Raw genomic sequence first — 26,505 nt, forward strand, 5'->3', positions numbered from 1 at the left:
TAATGGACCTTCAATATAATCAGTCAGTCAGGTAGGCCACTGCATTCTGGAACAGCTTACAACAGTGGTCGGGGAACAGGGGTAAATTACCCCAAATGGGGTAAAAGTGAAAATCTGGGGGTAATAAGGTTGCCTTACCTAACTGTGTGCGGGCGCCGGGCGGGGAGGTAGCGGAGGGAGTCAGCGCACCCGCTCTCCACCCGCTCCAGGGGGCCGGCAGCGGGCTGGTGCGCTGTGTGCACACCGCCCGCTGCCCTGCTCCCTTCCGCTCACCTTCAGATGCGGTGAGCGGAAGGGAGCAGGCGATACACTCAGGCTGTATCGCAGCCGCCCGCTCTCTCCGCTCTGTGCGGGAGACTGGAGCTGCCCGGCGCTGTAGTGATGATGTCATCACACAGCGCCGGGCCGTCAGTGTCTCCCGCCGAGCGGACAGAGCGGGAGGAAGAAGAAAAGCCGCGCCGACCGACGTGGGATCGAGGTAAGGTGAGTATTGTTTATTTATTTTTATTGTTTATTTATTTTATTTCCTTACTTTCAAATCAAGGGGGTAACGTCTGCGTTTATAAATTTTTTGGGGGGTAAGAGGTAAAAAAGTTCCCTGACCCCTGGCTTACAACCATATGCAGCCTTACATATGGTTTGCTACTACTAGTGACCCAACTGGGGACCCATAGATAACATAAGCATGTGCCTCTGGGTTTTTTACCCAATTTTTTACTTACCCATGTAAGCAGCGGCAAAATCCAAAAGCATGTGCTAACCCTACCTACGGGTCCCTGGTCAGGTTGCTTCCCTCCTTAAGGGGGTAGTGTCCCAAACAAAACTATGCATGCCTGACTGGGGGGTTGTGACCCCCACATAGGGAACCAGTGGTCTATAGCCTCAGGCTTGATGGGTACAGATCAGAACTGTAAGGTTCAAACCCCCCCCCCCAAAAAAAAAGGCAAAAGTCTTCTCAAAGTTACTAAACATCCAAGGAGCTCCAGGAGCAACAAAACTGTGCAGACAGATGCAACCCTATCTTGCCCAGCTGCAGGCTTCATGGCTGCCAACATTCAACCCTGATTGCTTCTGTAGGCCCCTGGCTTTTCCTATCATAGTTCAGCTTTTATTTGAATGTTCAAGCCTTGCTTTCCTTCTAGACTTGTGGTCTAATCAATAACAAACATCCATCTTAAGACAAGGAAATGTTGTCCAAGGAACCATTTTGATTTCATCCTACTAGCTTCAACACACACAAAGTTAGGGGGAGGACTTAACTTGAGGATTATCAGAGAATCAGCAAAAATTCCTTCTCTGGGTGGAGATGAGCCTTCGGAAGTGAACCAGATGCTGCTAAAAAGAAAAACTGTTGTAGTGCAAAACTCTGATAAGATCAGGATTATTACCCTGGGTTGGAAGCTCTTGAGCACTGCAACAGAAGAGTAGTAATTATCTCTCTCATACATACATACACCCCTTTTGCTGCCTGTTACATTTTGTAAGAGCGGGAAAATAATCCTGCTGCCTCTTATTAGTACAAGAGCTTAGTTTGACATCTGCAGCTTCCTAAATCTTGAGAAGTATGTAACTAATCTCATGGTTAAATGTGAGAAATAGGAAACTGACTAAATTCCACACGCATATTGTTAATTACTGACCTCTTTCACTATGCTTCCTTTTTAGCTTTGCCACTGGATTAAGTCATCCACCTTAAGAGTTCATCAAAAATGATGGAATGGAAACAAGGTTATCCTCTCCTCCTTTATTGTGATCATGCAATACTTTTGCCCTCCACACATACCTCTTAATCTCTGCAGCAAGCTCTAGTCTTTACATATGAGCATACCCAATGACCAAATCAGAATGCATCCACCTTTGGAGAGGTGGCAACCAGGGAGAGGTCCTTCTCTTCTGCTGCCTCCTGTGGAACCCCTTCCCCAAATCTATCTTCCAGCCACCAACTTTACTTTACTAGTACTTACCAACTTTACTAGTACTTAGGCACAAGGCAGACTGGCTCCATTGCCCAGGCTTGTAGTGGTAATTGACTAACTTACAGTGCAAGCCTGCGCATTTCTTCTCAGAAGTAAGTCCCACTCGTGGATGGTTCCAGGTGTGTTGGACTGCAACCTATGTCACACAAAACAGGTTCTTTTCTTGTTGTGTTTCATGCAGCTACTTATTTGAGGATTTTCATTGGAATTTGTTGATCATTCTGCTTTATAAGAATATATTCTATATATTCATGAGTTCTAAATCATGAGTTATAAGTTGCCTTTGTGACTTATGTTGCAATCTGGGGTAAAAATATTTTAAATTTATAAGGCCTTCAACCCATCTATCTTGGGCTTTTATTACCACTGCTTTTAACTACTGTCCTACTACTACCAATAACCATCTTTTACATAGTGATTTTACTTTCTGTAAAATATTTCACCATTTCTTAGCATGCTCTCCCATGCCACCACCTTATTATACAGGTCATTATTACTCTTGTTCTACTAACCTGAAACCAAGGTGGAGTTAAGCCACAAAATTGCTTAGATGGGACTTGAATGCCCTTTAAGGAGAAAAAGCATGATATAAATTCAGTAAGTAATTAAAGGAGTCTCCCGAGTCTAGTCCAGCTCTTTAGCCACTGAACTATATAGGTTCTATAGAAGCATAGAAACGGCCACATGTTTTCACACAACCTGTCATTTTTTGCTCCACCTAAACTCACCTATTGTCATCAGCTATGACTAGTTCTCCCCCTTCTGCCATGTTGACCTAGGCCTGGAACAACACACTAAACTCTCATTCCAGTCAGTCAACTTCCTTTCCTTCTTCAAATTCTTCCCAAACACACAATTCTTCAGTAACCGCAGCAGAAATATTTTCTGCTCCCTTGTGACAACCTGACTCCATCCTCATGTCACCATGTGTTATCCTCTGCGTCCACCTTGTTATTTTAAGAGCTGAACTGCTCATTCAGAAATATGAATTTAGCAGGAAAACAAGTTGCTGCCCCAACCCAATGGGAAGCAAACATGAATACTAGTCTCCATGGTTCGACTCTTTTCCAATACGAAATTACATTTAAGTTTTCAAAAACCAATATAATAAGTTGAGGAAACCCATATTTAAAAATGTTTAGGAATGAGAGTAAACATATACTAACAAAGACACTGAGTGAATAGGACATAGTGAAATCTTATTCTAGTAGTTAGTAGTTGGCAACCTTCAGTCTCGAAAGACTATGGTTCTAGGACAGGTCAATAATGGGGGACAACGTAAGTAAGGTAAGAAGGCTAAACAATGGCCTCCCACAAGGCTCTGTAATGGCACCCACACTATTTAACCTGTACATCTCAGACATGCCAGTTTTTAGCAGGGGGAGAGTAACTGGCCCATCTCACTCCAGCAGTGTCTGTTCTAGTGGCTGTCTGTTGGTATTCATTTGCATCTTTTTAGATTGTGAGCCCTTTTGGGACAGGGAGCCATTTAGTTATTTGATTTTTCTCTGTAAACCGCTTTGTGAACTTTTAGTTGAAAAGCGGTATATAAATACTGTTAATAATAGTGATAATAATAAATTTTGAAATGCTGATGACTTGGCTCTAGCAGTGCAGGGAAAAAACATGGAGGTGTTGGGTCGTCCTCTCAGACGACCTCAAGATCCTGGGAAAATATTTTGCTGACTGGAGGTTAATACCCAGTATCAGCAAAACAGTGACTACATGCTTCCACCTTAACAATAAATTAGCTAATGCAGCCCCAAAGGTCTATCTAAATAGCAACCTACTCCCTTACAATCCTCATCCAAAATATCTTGGGAGTAACTTTGGACCGGACTCTCTCTCTTATAAGTCACACCTCAAGAACACTTCCACAAAAATCAATACCAGGAACAACATACTCCAGAAATTAATAGGAACAAGATGGGAAGCTTCAGGCACTACTCTCAGAACATCAGCATTAGGAATGATCAACTCTGCAGCAGAATACTGTGTTCCAGTATGGCTTAACAGCTGTCATACTAGCAAGATTGATGCCAAATTAAATGAAACCATGAGGATCATAAACGGCTGTATAAGACCCATTCCTGTCTGTTGGCTCCCCGTCTTGAGCCACATAGCACCACCAGCCCGATGGAGACAAGAGGCTTTACTGAAAGAATATAGAAAAATCACCAACAACCCACTTTTACTAGTACATGTCGATCTTCCTCACCTATCAATAGGTAGGTTTAAATCCAGGAAGTCTTCTCTGGCACTCGCACAGCATCTGCACAACAATTTTAACACCAATGCCCAATGGAAAGCTAAATGGGCAGTCGAACGCCCAGAAATGGGTAGTTATATAGACAATCCTACACTTAAGGTGCCAGGTTTCAACTTTTCACCAGCACTGGAAAACTTTGAACAGGATCCGTACCCTACATGGTGTTAGTCAGGACTCAATGTTTAAATGGGGGCTAGTATCTACTCCACAGTATTGTATTGGCAACCTTCAGTCTCGAAAGACTATGGTATCGCGCTCTGAAAGGTGGTTCTGGCACAGCGTCTAGTGTGGCTGAAAAGGCCAATCCGGGAATGATTGCGGGTTCTCCCTCCAAACATATAAAGGTTGAGCCTCATTATTCGCATGGGTTCCATTCCCAGAACTCACGTGGATGGCAAAAAGCTCACTAAACCAAATCCATTTAAAAAACAAAGTTCCCTTGCTCCGGTGATTTACAAAACAGCCTTGCTGACCTTTGTGATGTAAGATAAGAGTCATTAAGAAGACAATCCATCAATCAGTCGTCCTCCAAGCACTTAGAAAGGCGCTTCACTCAGCCCCTCCCTTCAACAATGTAAAGTGATCACCTTTCTTTCACCTGCTCAGGGGGAGGGAGGGGTCACCTGGAAAGAGAAGGGTTGATGGATTGTCAGCCAGCTGCCCTCTCTTTCTCTCTCATTAAGGAGGCTATTGTTAAAGGACTGTTCAGTTTTTTAAACTGATTTTAAAGGGGTGCATTTTTCCCCTTCTCCAGGGACCAGCACATTCCTTCTCATTTGCAGGGGCCATTCGTGTTGAGTCAAATCCGTGTATAAAAAAATCAGTATATAACAAGGCTGGATCTGTACCACACTGTGTCTGGCTGCAAACCGAGGACATATACTGGCCCATGGTCTGACTTTTTCAGTGAAGGTAACTCTGTCCTTGAATGGCTGGACAAACTGAACATTGACTTTTGATCTATTCTAATTGATATACATGCTCATGTATTATATGCCATACGCTAAATAAATAAATCAGGGGTATTTTAACAGTCACATCTGTTCTAAGGCCATGCACACTTATGACATGTGCGTATCTTGGCCCCTCCACTTCCCAATAAGTGTGTGTACACACTGAAGAGGTGAACCAAACCAAAACATTTCTCTGTAAGTGCTGCTAAACTACTTTTACAGACCCTTTGTATCTATGAATAGCTCAATCACAGGTTCTGTTTCTTGTATCCACTAGAGTGGTTGAAATGTTGAAACTGGCACTGCACTATCATCCCATATAAAGGGCTTAGCATTTTGTAAGTACTGTACAAAAACTTGAAGAAGAAAAACAACAGGAGTTGCCCACATGCTTATAGTCTGATACAGTGGCACTCAAAGTGGTGGGTCATGACCCACCAGCTTGCGTAAAGGGTCCCCTGTCCCTTTAAGGGGCAGGGAAAGGGGAGAGGCAGCAACGCAGTCCCCAGGAGGTGATGCTGGAAGCTCCAAGAGGTGTGGGGAACCCTGCACAGCCCTCTGCAGAGCTCCCTGAAGCTTTTAGAATCTTTAGAAAAAGAGGTTGCAAAGAAGTGCTTTGCAATTGATTTTTCTGAAGATTCCAAGCCTTGGGGCTTGTGCAGGACTCCCCACACCTCTTGGAGCTTCCAGCAACCTGACCTAAGCAAAAAGAAGTGCAAGAACCCCCCTTTTGCACCTCTTAGTGATGTGATCCTGGGGATTGTGTAGCTGCCCTCGCCTTCTCCCGCAAAGACTTACTTAGGGAGTAAATCTCCCTAAAAGTCTGAGAACCATTGGTCTAATAGATATGATGCAAAAGAGACAAGGAAGAGGTAAGCAAGTAAATGCAGACACCAAATTCTTAAATAAAGTTCCACAGCTGTTATAACAATCAGGTAGAATGGTCAGTGAGCAAGGGAAGAAGCCAAATGGCAGTTTTTTTTCCCCTCCCTTTAACCAAGCCAATGTAGCAGGCCTTATCTTTACCTTTCTCTGATCCAGATGCTATAATCAGACACCAACAAAAGCACTCCTCAAACCGCCAGGGAAGGATGTTTTCCATCCTGGCAGTAACAATTCTCAAGGGTTAGATGACACTTTTTTGTGAAGCTTATAACCTGAACAAGAGTTGCTTGTTTATGATTATTAATAAATATGTATACCCTACTTTTCCTTTTCCCATTGTGGGCAGGGAGCCCAAGATAGCTTACAGCAACTCTCTGGGAGTTTGGGAACTGCTGTAAGTCTTTGGGGGGGAGGACAGAAGGCCAGCGTGATTCCCAGGATTAAGGGAATCTGCTATCAAGGACGAAGGGGGCTTTTTTTTTTTTTACACTTACCTCCACCAGTGTCAGCCTCTGGGGTGTGTGTGGAGCTCCAAAGATGCCTCTGCAAGGCTCCCCAAGCCTCCGATTTACTAAAAATAGTGACTGGAAACCACTTCCAGTTTCACAATCATGAAACCAGAAGTGGTTTCCAATCACTATTTTTAATTAATCAGAGGCTTGGGGAGCCCTGCAGAGGCTTCTCTTGGGCTCCATGCATACCCAGGAGGCTGGCACTCGTGGAGGTAAGTAGAAAAGGCCCCCTTCATCCATGGCAGTGGCACGATCCTGCGGATTGCGTCGCTGCCTTTTCCCCCACCTCTTAAATGGGCAGAGACAGGGGTTCCCTTGCTGGTGGGTCACAACCCACAAGTTTGGGAACCACTGGCTTACAGTATTTTTTCCCTTTATAACTTAGTTACAGAAGTCCTCCTGTCCTAAGGATTTTCTGTTTGTGTGGCCATGGAGGGGGGCAGTGCAATCCACAAGGAAGCAGCAACTAGAGATGGATGGTAGATCTTTGCTCCACTGCTTTTCATAATTTCCTCCAAGGGATAGAAAAAAATCAAGAGTTTTAAAAATCTCATTTCTCCTCTCTTGATTTCAGTAGGTAGTTAATTTTGCCTAGGACCAGGCTATTAGGTCTCTGCCTTCTGCATCCTATAATGTTGTGGATATATTTCTGAAAATAGAGTGCTGTATGAAACAGCACACTACAGGAGATGATTTTAACACTGTTCTAATGTAGGCGTGCTGATGGTATTGTACCCTCCAGTGCATTAGGTCAGAGCCTGCTACATAATTGACCACCACTGCTGTCACTTCTCTTACATGTCAGTGATGGAAAATGATGGAAAGAACTACACCTAGAAGGAAAACGAGCCAGATTGTGGCTCATCTTTGGGAAGATGAATTATTAGGGCAGAATTATTATTGAAGAAGGCATCTAAGATAGATTGCCTTGCCTGCTGTTTCCTCTTCAGAAGCACTGTACTAGCCAGAATACACGACTCTCAATGGTACAGGGCTAGTCACAATACAGAGCTTCTACAGGTTGACAGCACAGTGCAGTCACACATATCTGCAGCAAACCTCTGAATAGTTTTATGGATAACTATTTTTAATACTACTCGAAAACTTTCATTGACAATGAAGAACAATCTTTTAAAAAGCATCATAGGAAACAGAGTTATAAGAGGTTTCTATTTCTAGCCCCCATGATGCATTGTTTGATGGGGAGGAGGCTACACCCTCTTTTAGCAGAGCAGTAAAAGCAGCAGTTGTCGAAGTAGAGGGACAACCACAAAATGGATGTGTTTACAGCACCCACTGACTAGATAGGGGTAGGCTGTGCCATTCAGTTCTAACAGCAGCAGAAGAAAGAACCTCAAAAACACACGTTTAGCAATCTGGGGTTTGGGTCAGGAGTACCCTTATGGACGAACAGCTGTTGTCACTACATGGTTCTTAATATTAACAACTTTGTACACTGCTTTTCAAAAGAGCTCAAGCAGCTTACATATCAAAATAAATAGCATTCTCTCTTGGCAGAATGAAAGGATGAATCAGGCAAATGATAGCTGGAAGCAGCAGCCACTATCACTAACCATTCACCAATATACTCTTTCTCTCTCTGGGAGACTCTGTTCTGCTCTCACTCTTTTGGCAGAGCAGCAAAAAGGACTGGGTCCAGTAGGGCTGCCAAAATTTGCCAGTGAGCCGAAACAATGCCTGCTCACTGGAGCAGCTGCTGGCTCTGCTTGTGTACTCCCTTCCTGTTGCTTTGGGTGATGCAGGAGGAAAGACTGAGCACAGTAAGGAGCACCAGGCACCACAGTGCCACACACAGAAAGAGACACACCAAACTTGCAGGTTAGTGTGAGCGAAAAGATAAGGCATCTTGCATGAACAGCCACATCTGCTGGCTTGCATGTGTACAAATTCTCTCTGAGCACCGCAATCAGCAATCATCAGCTGTTGTGTGTACAGGGTTACAGCCTAAAATCAGACTAACTGTTCAACACTGCTGGCAGAAGAGCCTTTGTTAAATAAATGCTCAGTGTTTGTACAGCCTGATCCTTGCGTGCCAACTCATAAGTAACTCCCACCAAGTTCAATGGCACTTATTCCGGAGATACGTTTTCACAGGATTGCAGTCTTAGAAGAATATGGTAAAGAATCCCAGAAGTCAGAACTGGAAGCAAAAACAATCAAAATACAGCAGACTTTTCTCCTCCCACCCCATTTAGAAAGCACCCATTATTCAATTTGTTCAGCAAAAAAATGTTTAGTGCATTTCAAGAGTGAAGGATCCTACATGCCAAAAGTCTGGTTTCACCAGAATCCTGATTTGCTTTTCCAAATTCTGACAGAAAAGCGTTTTGGTCCTCTAGCTTGAAAAACTGCATTTGAGAAATAGACTCCAGCAGTCTATGAGAGTTCAAGTCACAAAAAAGCATTTACCTTTATGGTGTTATAAGATTGCTTGTTCTCAAACTATTTTTCTTTCTTTCTTCAATTTCTGATACTATTTCTTGAAGATGAAAGTAAAATAGCCATTTTAACCCACCCTAATCCACACCTTTTCCACATCTGGGGATCTGGATCCAGAAAATGTAGTAGATGTATAATATCTGAACTTTCTATTTACAAAATTATATAGGGGAAAGGGGAATAAACAAAAGGCAACAAAACAATACAATTTGAGAGGAACAAGTGAACAAAAGTCACAGGATGACAGATTAAAATAAAAATAGTTTAACTGGTTTATTCAACTAGAAAAATTCAGAACTATCATTAATACAACATTCCTTGTATAACTATCATTAATACAACATGCCAGAACCACATTCCTTGATCAAACTACTATCTTTATCATTTTATTACTCTGTCGTTGCAAGCTCAGGCTTCATCACTGTCTAGTAAAAAAAAAATGATGACCAGGTACTAAAGCCAGTCGGAAGTTGTGAATCCTTTGGTATAATTATGCTGTTATAGACACATAGTCACACACACACACACACACACACACACAAGCACAGCAAAATACCCATTGTTGCTGTTGTTATGAACAGGAGTGCGTGGATGCAAATATATATGTGAAAAGATCCCTGCATAGATACATTCCACAAGACACATCTGTGATATTTTTACTAGTGTGGACCAGATCATTTAATCAGTATCCACCACAGAGGGCAGATTTTAGTGCCATAACCATGCCTTCCCAAGTGCAGAAATGCATTTTTCTCTACACAAATACACACAATGAAATTATATGTAGTAGTAGTAGTAGTAGTAGTAGAAGAAGAAGAAGAAGAAGAAGAAGAAGAAAGGGCAGGGACATCACTGGAGCAGAGGCTAAAACTTATTCCCTGCTCCTAATTATGCCAATCTCTGAGAATCAAGCTACTTCTTACACCAATGCTTCCGAAACTAGTGAGTCATGATCTACCAGGGGAACCAGAAGCAGGCCCATTCCCCCTTAAGGGGAGTGGCCAAGTACTGATGGTGACAATGGCACCGCAGCAATCGACAATGGCACCGCAGCAATCGCACTACTGCCATGACCAAGGAGTTTAGAGGGATCCAAACAGCTCCTATGTCTGATCACAAACTACTTCCAGTTTGCAATCACTGTTTGGAGTGGCAGGGAGGACTGCAGAGGGGATTGTGGGGGTCCCCCTGCACCCTCCAGATGGCCAACACTGCCCCCCAGGTACCTTACTAAACCCCTTTTGGTCGCTGCCCACCCCTCCCCACAAATACTTACAGGGTTCCCAATTTCCTTATAGAAGTTTGGGAACCACTACCTTACACACTTAATTTGCACCTGGAAACTTTCATTACACTGCAGTATCACAGAACTTTGGGGACTGAGGGGAAAAAAGCTTGCATGGTATCATCTCACATGTCAGTTTACAGAGCAAATACAGAAGAGAGGTGCTTGCCCTGGGAAGATTACCACTCAGATTATATATGACTCGGGATATTAAGATGGCAGTGAAGAGAGACTACTGGCGTTTCCAATACATGTTTCTGAATGTTTTGGCAAGAACAGTATACCGATCAATGCTTTCTCCTCCAACCATGAGAACTGTTTTAAATTCAGAGATGTCAGTTTGCAGTAGAGGGACTCCACATTCCAAATCCTTCAATAGCATCTAAATTTTGCATTTGTGCTGCATATGTGGGGCTTAAAAAAAAAAGCAGCAAAAATCCAAAGGCTAAATTTCAATTGCATGCTTGAGTTGCACTACCTTGACACATCTAAAAAGGGGCTGATGTGCACTCAGCGCTCAGTATTGGAAATCCTGTCTTTCTACACTGATCAACCACAAACTAGAGCACTTCAGACCATTTACCCATATGAAAACTCTCAGCCCTGTTTATACTCCACTAAGTCATACAAATGGAAATGGGTTTTAATCCTGAAATGGTGGGTTACATAAGTAAATGCTAGCCAAAGTGCAGGGATGTGCAGCTGGAGCACAAGCACTCAAAACAAACTTGCTGCTATTCTGTCTGCAGCCTCTCTCCTCCCTGGTAACCTGAGAAACTGCTTAACTATGCCTAGAAGTAGACAGGGGCCCACACCCAGCCATCAGCAAGAAGCAATACCAAAAGAACACCATGCACCCCCCCTTTTCATTTGTCCTTCATTCTACAATGGCAAGCCACAAAATCCTTTCCTACTGTAGCTGCTGCAGTCCTTGCCAGTTGGATCCAGAGGAATTTGAGAAGTGCTAGGAAAGGGGGGGAAAAAGCTGAACTGGCTCCCTCTACTTTTCTTTGGGGATTTGCCAGCGTCTTGACAAGCAGCCAACCCTCCCTCCTCATTTTGTGCTGACAAGATTCTTACCGCCCCTCTGTCATAAGCTGAGCCAGCTCTTTTGTCTGCAAGTATGTTCTACAATTATTTACTTGGCTGAGGGAGGTTGAATGGAACTAAAAGCAGTCAGGCATCAACACCCTCCTTGCTTTTGATAGTGCTCTAGGTAACCAAAGACGCTTAGTAACTTTTAAGTTGGCTTCTCTGCAGCATGATGATGTTCACTTTTCTTAAAAAACGAGAGAGGAAGAAAATAAAAGCACAATTTGCCTGCAAAAACAGAAAGCTCGTGAACAATTTGACAAGCTGTGCCAAGAGCACCTTTTTAGTCAGGAATGTGTCAATGCTAATGCAGAACAGAAAGCTGGAGAGCCATTTTTAGATCAAACGTACATTCTGATCAATGTAAAAACTGATTTAAGTAGCACTTGCAAAACAGACTCTTTGACAAGAACAACATTACTAAGAGGGATCAAACAATTCCATTTACCCCACCCGCATAGGTAGAGTTTCACATGAGAGAGAAGCCAACGCGAGTCAAAAGGGCAAAATGGCCTCTCCCCCTTGCAAATTGGTGGAATTGGGGTAGGGGGACATTCTATCCCCATTCCACACATTCTCACCCTTCATAATGCATGAAATGTCAGCTGAGTAGCTAGTTTTACTCAAAAGTCACATACTTCAAGACCTGAGCTTACAGCATCAAACTGCCAAAAAGCTCATGCCATACCACAGATTTCATTTTAAGATCTTGAAAATGAAGAATTTGGCTGTTCCGATACCATAAAAAAGTTAATATTCTCCTTCTGGCAACTCCTAAGGTGCAAATACAGAAATAAATTGAAATCTGTGTCCTTTAGAAGAGAAAAGGGACTTGCAATCATTTCCACAGGCAATCATTTGCAGGGGCAAAGTTCACAATTAGTGGCCACAATGAACTGAGGGTGGAGACAGTCACAACAACCCATCCTTTAATTTTCCTATTCTTCTGATATGCCATGCCTTTCATTTTAAGAAGGCTTCAGGATGTTATATACACTAATACGTTTTCCCCAGGTGTTGCGGTTTAGAATTTTCTTTATGAGTATCCTAAAATAAGATCTTTAATATATATCAACAAATAGAAGCCCATTTCAGTTTCACAGCCCTGGAATTTAGCATTTCACCACAAAATGGATCTCCACTCTGAGGGACAGGGTCTTGTGAAGGAGAGGGCTATTCATTGAATGCGAAATGGGAAGTCTTGGAAGAAGCAAGACTCTCAGGTTGGTTCCAGTACTCTGTACAGCTTACAAACTAATTTAGATCCTTTGCACAGGAGCAAATACAGGGGGAATTTACTACTACGAAACTTTAACTACTCTGCTTGTACTGGCTTACATTTTTAAAAAAATGTTGTCTTGTCTTAGTTTTAATGCTGTTTTTGCAAACTTCTTTAGAGGCTATTTCTAACAAAAGCAACAGAAATATGTGACATTTTGATATGAATTAAATCTTCATTTGAAATAGCCCTGCCAATAATGCAAAAAGAATGTACAAGCCTGAAAAAAAGTCTACAGGCTGGCTGAACAGGCAACTCTGATAAGCAGCTTGTGTAGAAGAAATAACTGGTTTTTGCTTTTCTGGTGTACATCTACCCAGCCGCCTCCCTAGCCAAACCCAATGGAACAAAGCAAATCAAAAAAGATATAAAATGAAATATCAGTTTACCTTGTGTATAGGCTTTCTAGTGAATAGTAGATATTGGTTGAACTTTAGGAAAAATTTAATTGTAAGAGCAGTTTGACAGTGGAACCAATTATTGGGGGGGGGGGTTTCCTCCCTAACTGGAGGTCTTCAACAGAGGCTTTAAAGTCCATTTCAAAAACCCTTAAAGATGAAGACACATTCATCCTAACCTGCTAGATTGTATTCCCAGACTCTTGTCTGAACTTCAATTTTAGTAAAAGCAATAAGGACTCAGCCTTCACAAGGCTTGCTCTGCTTGCTGTGGGCCTATTAATATAAAATGGTATTTTGCACTTGAGTGGTAATCTTTGCCTTGTGTGCATTCCCAGATGCAGAAAAGAGGTACAAAACATTCCTGGAACATGAAGGTATGTTTGAAGCATACTGACATTTTTCCAAGATGATCAAAACAACTGTGCCTGCCTGCCTGCACAGCCCCCCTACCACACCCCAAAATGGTTGTGAAATAGCTGACATACAGCAATACTGTGGGAAATAGATACAAACGGAAGCCAAGCCCTAAACTGTTTAAAGTAAGCAGATCTGGCTAGAGTGCTAAGCACGGATGTAAAGTGGCCCTATTAACATCATGTACTTCACAGTCCATTCAACTAATGACCAAATAAAAGCAGTCTTTGAGGAGCTGAGCAGTCTTTTCAGTGGTACCCTTCAGTTACAATCCTGTGATTATTTATACATGTAAAAACAGATCTATTGGATGAGGCCAAAGGTCCATCTCCCCCAACTTTCTGCTTTCCAGGCATCCCAAATGAAGAACATGAAGGCAGTAATAATCTCATACCCTACTGTGGCTCTCTAGCAACTGGTATTCAGAGACGTCCTACAACTGAATCCATTGGATTCGTTTTGCCATCATAGCTGACAGTCACTGACAGAGTTTTCCTCCATGTATTGGTTCAAACCCTCTTTAAAATAATCTAATGAAGTTCACCACACTCACTGAATATTAGGGAGTGATCCCCATGGGATTTACTCCCAAGCGGACATGCCTATAACTGAGCAGCATAATGTAGGTATACTTTGCTAATACAGCAGGTTAGGTTCCTGACCACTGCTGTATTAAGCAGAGTATCGCCTTAAAAAGCAAGCCACAGTCCTTTTCACTTGCCAGTGCATATAAAAGCCTAAAAACATACATACACTACCATTTATTAATGATAAATGCACAAATGCTGTAAATAGGCTGAGCACAGGTAACAAAATGGCACCAGTCAACTTGCTTGATTCAGCCTGGGAGTCAGCTGATATGGCCGTCTTCACCAAAAAAACCCTTAAGAACAAGGAAAGTGTCAAAAATAATAAACATGAATATAACTGAAAAGCACCGTAATCATTAAGTGCCTTAAAATGATGTTTGCCTGTATGGGAAAAAGTCTTAATGCTGTCAAAGTTCTCAGGCAATAGCCTACTGGAGAGAAGTATATCTTCTTTAGACACTCCATATAAAGGTGTCCCATTTGCAACATGACTGCAAATCTTTGGATAGGAGACACTCAGCTTTCCCCTTTCATCACCGACTGTTTCTAGTATTCAAGGCCAGAAACGTCTGAAACTATTTAGGGCATGCTCCTATAGGAAACAGCTAGCACAGCAGTTCCTCTTTACATAAAGTTAATTGTGACAGAATTCACATCACGCTAATTACAATGACACAGATTATCCAGCTTTGTCCAGGGACAGTTTATATCCAGCCATTCCAGAGCAATCCCTTCTAGTTTAGATTTCTATACATCCAAGCACATTTCAACTGTGAAAATTACTCAACTACCACCAATTACCACGGGGAAAGTCTGGCCCTTGTGATCAAGCCCATTGCTACCTGAAACACCCACTTCTCCATTTGGAGAGATCTTCACTATATCTCCAGTGACTGTTCTAAATGGACGTTATTTATCTGTATGCATTTCAGCTTTGCGCAGACAATGTAAAAATCTAATAATTGAGGATAACACAATATTTATGCCACAACACATCCATTAGACTTTAAGGTGCCTCTAGACTCTCTGGCTGTGCTTGCTGTAAAAAGAACAAGGACCTAAGAAGTGTGTTGTTGGATCAGAACAAAGGCCCACAATGGCCAGTCAGATGTCCCTGGAAAGCTCAGAAGCAGGACACACAGGCAAACTGCCTTTTCTTGCTGTTGCTTCTCAGCAATGACACTCAGAGGCATATTGCTGCTAAACTTGGAGCTAGCATACAGTACAGCTACCCCTCTGGAACTGTTTAGAGCAGTGACTCTTAAGCAATAAGCATCCAGGAGATGTAACTGGAATGCTGGCAACCCCCCCCCCCCCCCCAAAAAAAAGATGGTTCACAAACTCCCCACAGCATAGCACCCAAAGATCCATTTAACATTGACTCTAGAACTTGGATGGGGTCCTGACAATGGCATGCTTTTGAACTGCAACACCCACCCTTTGGCTCTTTGACCACAGAAGAGTCACATAGTGGTGCAGAGAACAAATATCAGTTATTCTCCAGCCAGTCATACTGAAGTTGTCAATATTTGCTGCAAGCAGAACCTGTGAAAGCAGCAAGGGAGAGTCTGTATAATTAAAGGGCTCACCACTTTCCTGCCATGCACTTCCCTTTTCTCCACGGGCCTGCTCTGGCAAATAAGAACTACAAAAGGTTCCCCCCTTCTTTCTACTCCTGAAGATGCTGCAAGGAGCTGACTGGTGGCCTAGGAATTATTTTACTTTATTTACTCTTATTATTTTTCAGAGCTGGAGCTGCATCAGCTTTTGATTTATAGCTCACATGGTGCTACAGTCTTTCCTACTATTTCACAGGCAGCAAAGCTATTTGTCCAATCTAAGACACTGATCAGCAGGTTTCAATGTGGAACCCTTATGCAAATCACCTGCCTCCAGGTCCATTAAGTTTAAACTCTCTGGCTTCACCAACCAGCCTCTGGGGATGAACATTTTCACTGACCTGTTTGAGCTGCTCATCCAGTCTCCAGGTCTGTCTCCCGGATGGGGAGCCAGAATATGAAGCAACAGTAGCCTCTTTACCCTGCTCTTCTTTTCCCTGTGGTTCCCTCTGTGCCCCTAGAACAGGTAAGGCGTTAGAGGAAGAAGCCACTCTTTGGTTGTGGGGGGCAACTTTGGAAGCATGAAAATATTTCAAAGCAGAGCATGCGTCTTTCCCGGTTATCGTTGCATCATCCTCAAGATCACCATCTTCCAAATCCTCTTCTCCTTCCTCATCCTCATCGTCCTCTGAGTTCATACTGCTCTGATCAAATGTTTGGGCAGCCCCAAGCACAGGTGGGACTCTGGCTGAAGGACAAAGAGCTTGGCCACCCGAAGCCTTGCCAGATGTGGCTGTTAAAGCAGCTTGCTGCACTGTCAGCTGTTGAGCATAATGCAGCTGGGCTTCTCGCATCTGCCTCTGTTGTCTCTCTCTGGAATCCATCTGCAGAGTGGTTTGCTGTTGTTGCTGTTGCTGCTGCTGCTTCTGCAGCTGTTCCACTACAGCCTCCAACTTCATCCTGCTGTTAACATGGCTGTGATAACATGGGAGTTCTGCTGGACAAAGCTCCAGCCAAAGCCTTCAGAGAGCAACACAATCTGAAACACAAATATTGGTCTGTATAAATTACTTTCAATTTTCCTTCTACAGGCCAAAATGCAAATTACAAAGCTCATGAGTAGGAAAGGAATTTTTCTCCATTTTCTTCACACCTTCACACTTTCATTCAAGACTGGATTTTGTTTTAGACTAGTTATGTGACTGTTTCCTTACTCAACAGAACACCTGCAATGGCTTCATTACCTATACCATACAAGCATCCTTTCGCCATCTTGACAAGTTTTCTAGGTATGCACTAAGAGCATTAAATTTTCAGGCTATTTTTTATTAAGTATCTATCCTGCTTTTCAACTGTCACAGGGTCTAAGATGAGACTTACGATGACTCAATACAAATAAACACTACAGACAGTAAAGACCAAAACTAAGATTTGGTAACTTTCTAAACTAATTTCACCAGAAGATTGTTTTGCATGCAGATAAGCATCTGAATAAACACTCTATTTTGCCATATATTAATTCATGATCATGTAATTCATGTTATGTAATCTGGGGTTTGGTTTCCAAGAACTGGAAGTTAGAACCAAGGCAGAGATCATCTAGCCCCAAGACTGCCTGTTTTAATGCCCACTGTTATCTCTGCCCCCAATTATGCCAGCCAGTATTGGTGCAGTGGCAAGACTAAAGTTAGGGAGACTTAGGGTTCAATTCTATCCAACCTTCCAGTACTGATATAGCTATGTCAATGGGACGTGTGCTGCATCCTGTGGTGGAGGGGCACTCACAATGGCCTTCTCAACCTACCTTGAGAAGGCCATTGTGAGTGCCCCTCCACCACAGGATTTGTTCTCTTACCATGGGGCTGCACTGGTGCTGGAAAGTTGGATAGGATTGGGCCCTTCAGATCATATCCCCACTAAGCTCTGACGCTCACTGAGTGTCCTTGGGCTAGTCCAGTTATTTCAACCTTTTTCATCTCATGGCACACTGACAAGGCACTAAAATTGTCAAGGCTTTTGACAATTGACAAGGCATACCATGCTGCCAGTGGGGGGCTCACAACCCGCATTGGCTCTACTAATAAATGACTTTCCCCCAAATTCCTGTGGCACACCTGTGGACCACTTGTGGCACACCAATGTGCCATGGGACGGTGGTTGAAAATGGCTGGGCTAGTCGCTACCTTACAGGGTTGTTGTGGGGCAAAAATGGGAAGAGGAGGAAAGAATCATGTGTGCTTCCTGGAGGAGGAGTGGGATAAAATACATAATGAATTTTTGTAACAGAATCTTTGGAAAACCTTTCACCTTACTTGCTAATACCATTCACTACCACAGCAACAAGCCCCTCACAAGCATAAGCTTAAGAAATAAAGTGTTTGCGAGAAGGGGAGGGGTGCCCTCACTAGGATTTCAACACCGCAGCGACAAGAGAATAGAAAGAATTTTGCTCTTTCTTAGCAACTGCTCCCATATTAGTAAGGCCTGCCTCACTATTTCAGACCCAGGAATGTAACTTATCAATACAATAGTAACCTGAGACTATCAGGTAGTTCAGAGGAGAAAACTTGCCACTGGCAGTTATGGGATCGAAGGTCTTTAAAGAAAATTACATCCTAATCTAGAATGAAGAAAGCAATTCTGGGTTTTAAGTTTAATGATAGAACTGATGAAGTTTCTTCTATACAACAGTAGACAGAAATTAGACACAAAATTCCATCTCTAGTGCAAGTATGCTTGAATACACCTACATGAAATAAATACAGATTCTTCCCTTTTTTATCTCACCTAGACACAGGGGAGGGAGATGGAGACTGGAGACCAGTGGTACTCAAACTGGTGGGTCACAACCCACCACCTTGTGTAAAGGGTCCAGTGTCCCTTTAAGGGACAGGGGAAGAAGAGAGGCAGCAACGCAACCCCCAGGAGGTGATGCTGGAAGCTCCAGGCTGCTGGAAGCTCCAGGAGGTGCAGGGAGCTCCGCACAGCCCTCCACAGAGCTCCCCAATGCTTTTACAATCTTCAGAAAAAGTTATCACAAAGTACTTCCTGGCTGTGCGAGGCTCCCTGCACCTCCTGAAGATTCCAGCAACCCTACCTAAGCATAAGTAAATGCAAGCACCCCCCCCCCTTAGTGATGTGATCCTGGGGATCTCATTGCTGCTCTTGCCCTCCCCTGCAAAGACTTACTTAGGGAGTAAATCTCCCTAAAAGTTTGAGAACCACTGTTGTAGACTGATCAGGGCAGAGGCTTTTCCTCTTGTACTATATACTGTAAGGTGCCAAACACACAAATGACATTATACAAGTAATAAGTCTTTCTCAGGATATTGAACAAACATGCGATTAGCTAAAAAGAACTTTAATATACAATTTATTCATTCTCTTTTGCCTATCACTAGTAGACCCAAGGTGGCTATGGTAAGCCAGAATGCAAACCAGTAGCTGAAAAGGAGAGTGTTCCTATTTTCACCCCAAACTATCCCTCTAGAACAGTATGAGAGCCACATTGTATATTTTACATATTTTCACGGACTGAAAAAAAATCATTTTTATAAATGAATGACATTTAAATGAATGAATAAGCTTTACTTGCATCCTTTTTGTAATCAGTATGATAAGATTCAGAACAAAAGAGAAACGTGACAATTATCAAGAAACAATGCTATGCTTAAACTGAGAAATGATGATATACAATGTTAAAATGTCTAACGCTAGAAAAAAAAATTAGCAGCAACAAATAATTTAAATTGCTGTGGGCTGGATAAAATCTTGTAGAGGGCCAGATGTGGCCCCCAGGCCATAGTTTGAAGATACCTGCTCTAGAAGAACACTATCAAAGGGAAGATAATTTTAACAAAATAAGTAAACCATCTCAAGAGGCAATAAAAACAACCAAAATCTATTTCAGCAGAGACCAAACAACCAAAACAAGACCAAGAATATCCAGGTTTCTCTCCAATCTTCTGTTAAACAATTGCAAACAAAGTAAAATTTAAATTAAACCTTGTATCCAATTGTAAAGAACTACTCTAGATGAGTGATTTTCAAACTTTTTAGCAGTGGGACCCACTTTTTTAGAATGACAGTCTGTTGGTTGGCAACCTTCAGTCTCGAAAGACTATAAGCCTACAGCACCCGGTATTCCCAGGCGGTCTCCCATCCAAGTACTAACCAGGCCTGACCCTGCTTAGCTTCCGAGATCAAACAAGATCGGGCATGTGCAGCGTAACAGTCTTTTGGGGCCCAATGCAAGTGATATCATTAACTTAGAAGTGATGTCAAGGCCAGAAGTGACATAATTAAGCAGGAAAATAAGGAAATAAGGAAATTAAAAATTTGTGATAAGTTTAAAAATTTATTTAAAATAAAGAAGTCTCCAAACCAGTTACTGATTGCAAAGACTGCAATCCTATCCACACTTACCTGAGAAAAAGCCTCATTGACTACCATTGTGAAAAGTATAAACAGTACATAGTAGCCTGTTCAAACTATAGATAACATTTTCTCCAATGCAGTCACATACCATAATACATGAAATGAATGGGGACCCACCTGAAATTGGCTTGTGACCCACCTAGCGGGTTCCAACCCAGTTTGAGCAACATTGCTCTAGATCATAACGCAATCAGCTACCAGCAACCCCCCCATTTAGAGTGCTTTACCTCAGGCTTTCAGTTAGATTAGTATGTCAGAAACAATATGGTAAGCCTGAAAGTGGTGCCTGCACTCTTTAGAAAGTACAAGGATAACACGCCTTGGGTACAAAAGTATTGAATGTACACATGGTACTACCACACAGAATAAATGTTGATTAATATGGATGTGACATTAAAAAACCTTTTCATCGCCTTATTCCCAAATATAGTCTTGCTTAGTGTCTGAAGTACATTACTGCATGTTGTCTGTTGTGCCTCAGGTGCAGAGATTCACAAGAGAGTAAACAGGGATCATAAACCAAAAAGGTACAACACTATAAGTCATCACTTGGCATCAATTTTGTTGATATGTCAGGCAAACACCTCAGATGCAGAAACATACACTGTACATCTCTGGTTCCTGCAGGTCTCGCCCAGATCAAAATCAACCCTACTTGGCAGGTTCCAGCAAGACTGACGCATTGTTGCCGAGTGTTGCAACTAGATGTGAATGCAAAGCCCTACTAGCCTCCAGCACCAAAGAAAGGCAGTTCAGCGAAGACAGCCACACCTTAAGCATTAATACATTCATCAAATGCCTGTCAAAATAGCTTAACAATATTCAGCTCTCAAGAGTGCTTTTTTCAACTGCACTGGAGATTAATATAAAATGTACCGTTCCAAATACTGCAATATTTTTGTGGCACCTCTTTTGTTTCACTGCTCAAAACACACTAGAGACAAGACTAAGTAAGATTGTCATCATTTGTGAACATCTTGTTACAGTGCCCAAGCTCAAACGCACTCATGCAAAAGTAAGCCCCACTGAGTTCAACAGGACTTGTTTCCTGGTAAGTAAACTCTGAATTCCCTCTAAAGGGGAAATAAAATCTTGCTGACATTGTATAGCTGCTACTTCTTCAGAGCACACCACTATAAACACAATACCCAAAGGATCAAAGGTCAACCACAGCCTTCACTGAAATAACCAGAGCTCACCCTCCCAAGGCACTCATAACCTCTGCTGTTCAACTATCCCCCAAAACATCCTGAGAATGCACCCCCAACATTCTTGTCCCTCCAATTAATATTCCAGAATAATCATCTGACACCATCCAATAACTCATTCTGCACAAATTGGGTTCACTCAACATTCATTTTCCCAACCCACTCCCAACCTGACATTCCACAGCACTTTTCACATACTGTATATCCATCACATCTCTTCCCCCCCCCCCCACTCCATCTTGCTTAACAAAACAAGCTCGCTCTCCACAGTCAAAAATCAACACTTTTTCTGGGACAAAAGTGCCTTGGTAAAGGACGGACCAACCCCAAGGAATACTGTACAGGATGGAATTTGCTCACTCCATCACTTGCCATCCTAAACAAAGTCTCTCCAAACCTCCCACCATAAAAGCCACCCCCACAATAAGCAATAAGAACACTGTCTTTCAGTAAGATTCCTTTAACATTCCACTTCAAGAATGAATAATTTTTTTCCCTAATCATAACAATCCCTCAAAATCAGCATTTTGCCCTCCAATCTATGCAAAACATGGCTAAATGTCCCAGTTAAAGGGAAGGAAAAGAAAATAATTATTTACCTCTCAGCACAGCAGAAATGAAATGAAACTGACTGGTGGTAGATTCAGGAGAAACTTCGAGGACAATGTCTCAGCACATACTAAACTTCAGGAATTCACAGATACAAGTTGTGTTAATTAACGGTTAATAGTCCAGGGTTCAAAAAAAAAAATTAGGGAAAAGCAAGGAAAAATGCCTATCCCCAGTACACCCCATTTATATCTCCACAACAAGGCATTCAGCTGGCTGCTTCTAGAGCCAAGAGTGCTGTGCTAAGAGGGGGCTGGTGCAGTCTTTTAATCTTAAGAGTGATCTCTCATCTCACTCACAGGCTTGAGAAGATTCAATTTCTTGCCCACAAAAAGTGTTCCCCTTGAGCAGGCTATGAAGAGCCTCAGTCACCTCCAGCCCACACAAGCCTTTTCCAACATCACATCACCAGTGACCCCAGACCCACACAAACACTCCTCTCCCCCTGTACATGCAACACATACACACACTCTTGACATGCATCTCTACCATCACATCTGTAAACCACTGTGTCAGGGGCCACTCGCTAAGGCATACTTAGAGTCCAATCCTATGTCTGAGTCTACTCAGAAGTAAGTCACATTATAGTCCAGGGGGGGGGGCTTACTCCCAGATAAGTGTGGATAGCCTTGCAGCCTAGGAGCTGCAGCCCCACACTGTTCAGTGGAGACACAGGTGACACAATCTGATCCATGCTTTCCTGGGAGTAAGCCCCACTGACTAGAAGGGGACTTGCTCTTGAGTAGACATGCATAGGATTGCGCTGTTAGGCTATAAACCTAGCCACACCTTCCTGAGAGTAAACCCCATTGACTCTAATGGGATTTACTTCTGAGTAGACACGCCTAGGATTGGACTCCCAGGCTACAATCCTATCCACACTTACCTGGGAGTAAGCCCCACTAATTATAATGGGCCTTACTTTTGAGTAGACATGCACAGGATTGAGGTGAGGAGCTGCAATTCTGTGCACGCTTTCCTGGGAGTAAGCCCCACTGACTATGATGGGACTTACTTCTGAGTAGTCAGGCACAGGGATCCCATGGGAGCCTCACATGGGGAGGGAAAGAGCCCCCTTCCAGAGAACACAGGGCTTACTCGCGAGTAAGAAGGTGCTGAATGGGGCTCCTTCCCCCTTCGAGGCACGTCCTGCCCGCCTTACAGCCCTGCGAGGCTCCCCCCGCCCCGTATACCTTAGCGTGACTCCCCAGCAACCGCCTGCGCGGCAGCTCGCTCCTCTGCGGGGTCTCGCGCGGGGCAGGCTTGGCAGCAGCGGCAGCCGCCTCAGCCGCGCCCCCAAGCCCCCCTCCCTTCCCTCCCCTCGAGCCAGGACCGGAAGTACGGCTGCAGGAGGTGGGGGACCCTATCGAACACACGCCGGAAGTGGCGTCATCCAACGTGAGTGCAACCGTAGAATGGAGGCCGGGGGGGGACAAACACCCAATCCGGAAGTTCCGCTTACGGAACCCTTGTTTCACCTTCAGCTTTCGTTTGATCACAGAGACACCGTGAGCCAGAGCGACTCCACTGCTGCATCCATAGACGCCGAAGGGCTCACTTTACTCCCTACGATGGGAGATAAAGAGGCGGGGCTTCAGGTGAGGCCACGCCCACATAACGTCTTGAAGCTGAGGGGATGACAACGAATGGGAGCGGCTGGAGGAAAAGGGGCGGGACTGCAGGTGAGGCCACGCCCACACAACATCTTGACGCTAAGGGGAGGGGAATGACAACGAATGGGAGCGGCTGGAGAAAAGGGGCGGGGAGAACAACGTCCATCAACGACAGGAGGGCGGGCCTTTCGCTGCGGGTAGCCAACGGGCACGGGAGGAGGACTGGTCTTGAGGGTGGAGCCGCTTGAAGGGCTGCGGTGCGGAGCTCTGCCACGTGACCAGACCCTTAAAAGTGGACAAGCACCCCCAAGACTACAAGATCCAGAATTCCGCGCGAGGAGGCGTCCAGAGAGCACTGCTACTTCTGCCAGTCTTGACCAGACGTCAGAAGGCACCCAAGACTACAAGTCCCAGAATTCCATGCGAGGAGCCCTGCTGCTTGTCTGGGCCACGAGGTTATTTGCATGTGCAGAGCAGCCAGCCAGGCAATGAATGAGTACGATCCGTGGGGCGCCCTGCCTTGGGGTAGAGTGCAAGAAGAGCCGATGGGGGGGGGGGGGGATTTTCCAAAGACTCTGGTGGGGAGGTCTTGCCTCCCTTCCCACCCACCAGCCCTGGCCTGACCTTGCCCACCTAGTCTCTGGTCCTCTGTTGGGCTGGATACTCAGCGGCGGCGTAGCTGGAGGGGGGGAACACTCAGCCTGGCAGGGAGCCTCAGCAGGGTGGGCAAGCGGACCCCCCCTTCGGAGCCATTCCGCTTGCCCCACCCTGCTGAGGCTCCCTGCCAGGCTGAGTGTTCCCCTCCTCCAACTACACCACCGATACTCACGGAACCCCCCAGCAAGCGTCATCTGGGCTCAGTGGGCTTCTTACCTATGCATGGCCAAGGCATTCCCCCCCCCCCCCGCCGGAAGAGAGACAAAAGATAGGATTGGGTTGCTGTAGCTGAGCCATCCTAGTGCTGGTCAGTGCCTGGACAGCTGCCCTGCCTAGGAACATAAACAGCAGTCGTAGATAAAATGAACACTGAGCTGCTCTCTTCTTCATCCAGCAGCCTCTCCAAAAGGTTCTGTTCTGTTCCATCCAGCCAGGGCTGGCCCAGACAGGGGAAGGAGCTGTTTTGCAGTCGGTGCAGCCACAATGGCCTCATCAGACTGTGAAAAGATTCACCTGGAACATTGTTTTAAAAAGTGTTTAAAATTGTTAATTTTCCTGCTTGATGATGTTGCTTCCTTCATGGCATCACTTCTGGTGGGTCCTGACAGATTCTCTTTCTAAAGAGTATCTCTCCATGTGAAAAGTTTGAGAACCACTGCTGTACTTGGTTCCCACCCCCCAACCAGTCAGAGCTGGAATCTTCCCATGAGAGGTAGTCATTTACTTATGGCACCTAGTCCCCTTCCTCATTAACACTCATAGCTGAAGCCCACCATACAATCAAAGTGTCCTTGACCTATTAACCAGTTATCTCTCTCAGGGTGCAATCCTAACCAGCTTTCCAGCACTGACACAGCTGTGCCACTGTATCCTGCAGTGGGGTGGCAGTCAAGGAGGCCTCCTCAAGGCAAGGGCATGTTTGTTCCCTTACCTTGGGGAAGGTCAGTTCCTACCTACAGCTAGGTCACTGCTGGAAAGTTGGTTAGGACTGTGCCCTAAAGGGGCATGTTCTCCTTATGGAGAAAGTAAACTATGGGCACAAGCCTAACCAGGTCTACTCAGAAGTAAGTCCTATTTTGTTCAGTGGGGTCTACTCTCAGGAAAGTGTAGTCAGGATTGCAGCCTTGGTTATTTCTGACACATTCCTCAGCTCTGGCTCCTCTGCTCAAAGAGGTGGAACAAAGGAAAGCTTTGCAACAACCCACATTTAATATCAACTCCCATGATGTTGTAACTGTTTACTGTATGTTGCTGTGTTAGTTTTATTGTAAGTTTAATGTCACTGTAACAGTAACTGGGTCTCTCTCTCTCCCTGTAGCAGTTGTCAACCACTATGTCAACTGTCAACCACTATGGCAGTTGAAGAGAGCCATTGAGAGGGCAGTTGCTGAAGGACAGTTCAGGAGACCAGTTGAGGAGAGAGGTGGAGAAAGGGACAGTTGGAAAGGGAGTTGAACGGAGAAAAAGGAGGATTAGTTACCCTAGGAAGAGATTTTAGGAAGGTTTAGAGAGTGCAATTATTATTAATAATAATAATAATAATAATAATAATAATAATAATAATACTCAATCCCCATTGTTTTTCAATTAGGTCATTAAGCAATCATTAAGCCCAATCTAATGCCTTTGTTATGTAAACAGACACCGCTGCAGGCCATGAGAGATCTGACTGCCTCATTAACAGCCTCCTTGGTTCGATTTGACCACTGTCCTATATGAGGTCTGTCATTAGGCTGAAGGTTGTACAAAGAAACCGAACAATTGACAATATACTTGGTTCCTGCAAGAAGATCGCACAGACTTATAAATGTAGACATAATACATTTGGTTCAAATGATCCATTGGAATATATGAGGAAATTACAACATCAAAACAGTCAATAAGTGGTGGGAGTATAAAGTGACAGAAAATGAGAGAGAGAAGATCTAGTGGGATTTTTGAATACCAATTGATAAAGTTTTGGCACACAATACACCAGACATCATGGTAACAGAAAAAAATAAAAACCATCATTGATATAGCAATATCTGGTCCTACCCAGTGCTCAGTTCAATTTAAGTTCTATTAACTACATATTAACTCCTGACATCATGTCAGGACCCACCAAGCTTTATAAGTCTCAAAAAGAAAAGAATTCACCTTACCCTCTCAAGCCTGTGTTTTATTCTTTTTATAAGGAGGGGGAAACGGCTGCCTTCTGGAGCATTTGTTGAGTTCCACTTTCCTCAAATTGGGGCCATTCTGGTAGCCTGGCATTCCTCTTTGCCTGACCACGAGCCAAGAACATGTTTGCTTATTCATGAGTA

General features: G+C 43.8%; 1 protein-coding gene across 2 annotated transcripts in view; it reads right to left on the minus strand.

Moving 5' to 3' along the window:
- Window positions 1–23,210, minus strand: part of ARID3B (AT-rich interaction domain 3B) — a 64,204-nt gene extending 40,994 nt beyond the window's left edge. For both annotated transcript variants that reach the window (XM_066635983.1, XM_066635982.1), the window contains exons 1-2: window positions 23,123–23,210; window positions 16,077–16,714 (exon numbers count right to left, since the gene is read on the minus strand). In XM_066635983.1, the coding sequence (XP_066492080.1) occupies window positions 16,077–16,634 (558 nt within the window). In that variant the 5' untranslated portion in view covers window positions 16,635–16,714; window positions 23,123–23,210. The remainder of the gene's footprint in view (window positions 1–16,076; window positions 16,715–23,122) is intronic.
- Between the last annotated feature and the right edge of the window lie 3,295 nt (window positions 23,211–26,505).

Source organism: Tiliqua scincoides, chromosome 8 (assembly GCF_035046505.1).
Source record: "Tiliqua scincoides isolate rTilSci1 chromosome 8, rTilSci1.hap2, whole genome shotgun sequence".
NCBI lineage: Eukaryota > Metazoa > Chordata > Lepidosauria > Squamata > Scincidae > Tiliqua > Tiliqua scincoides.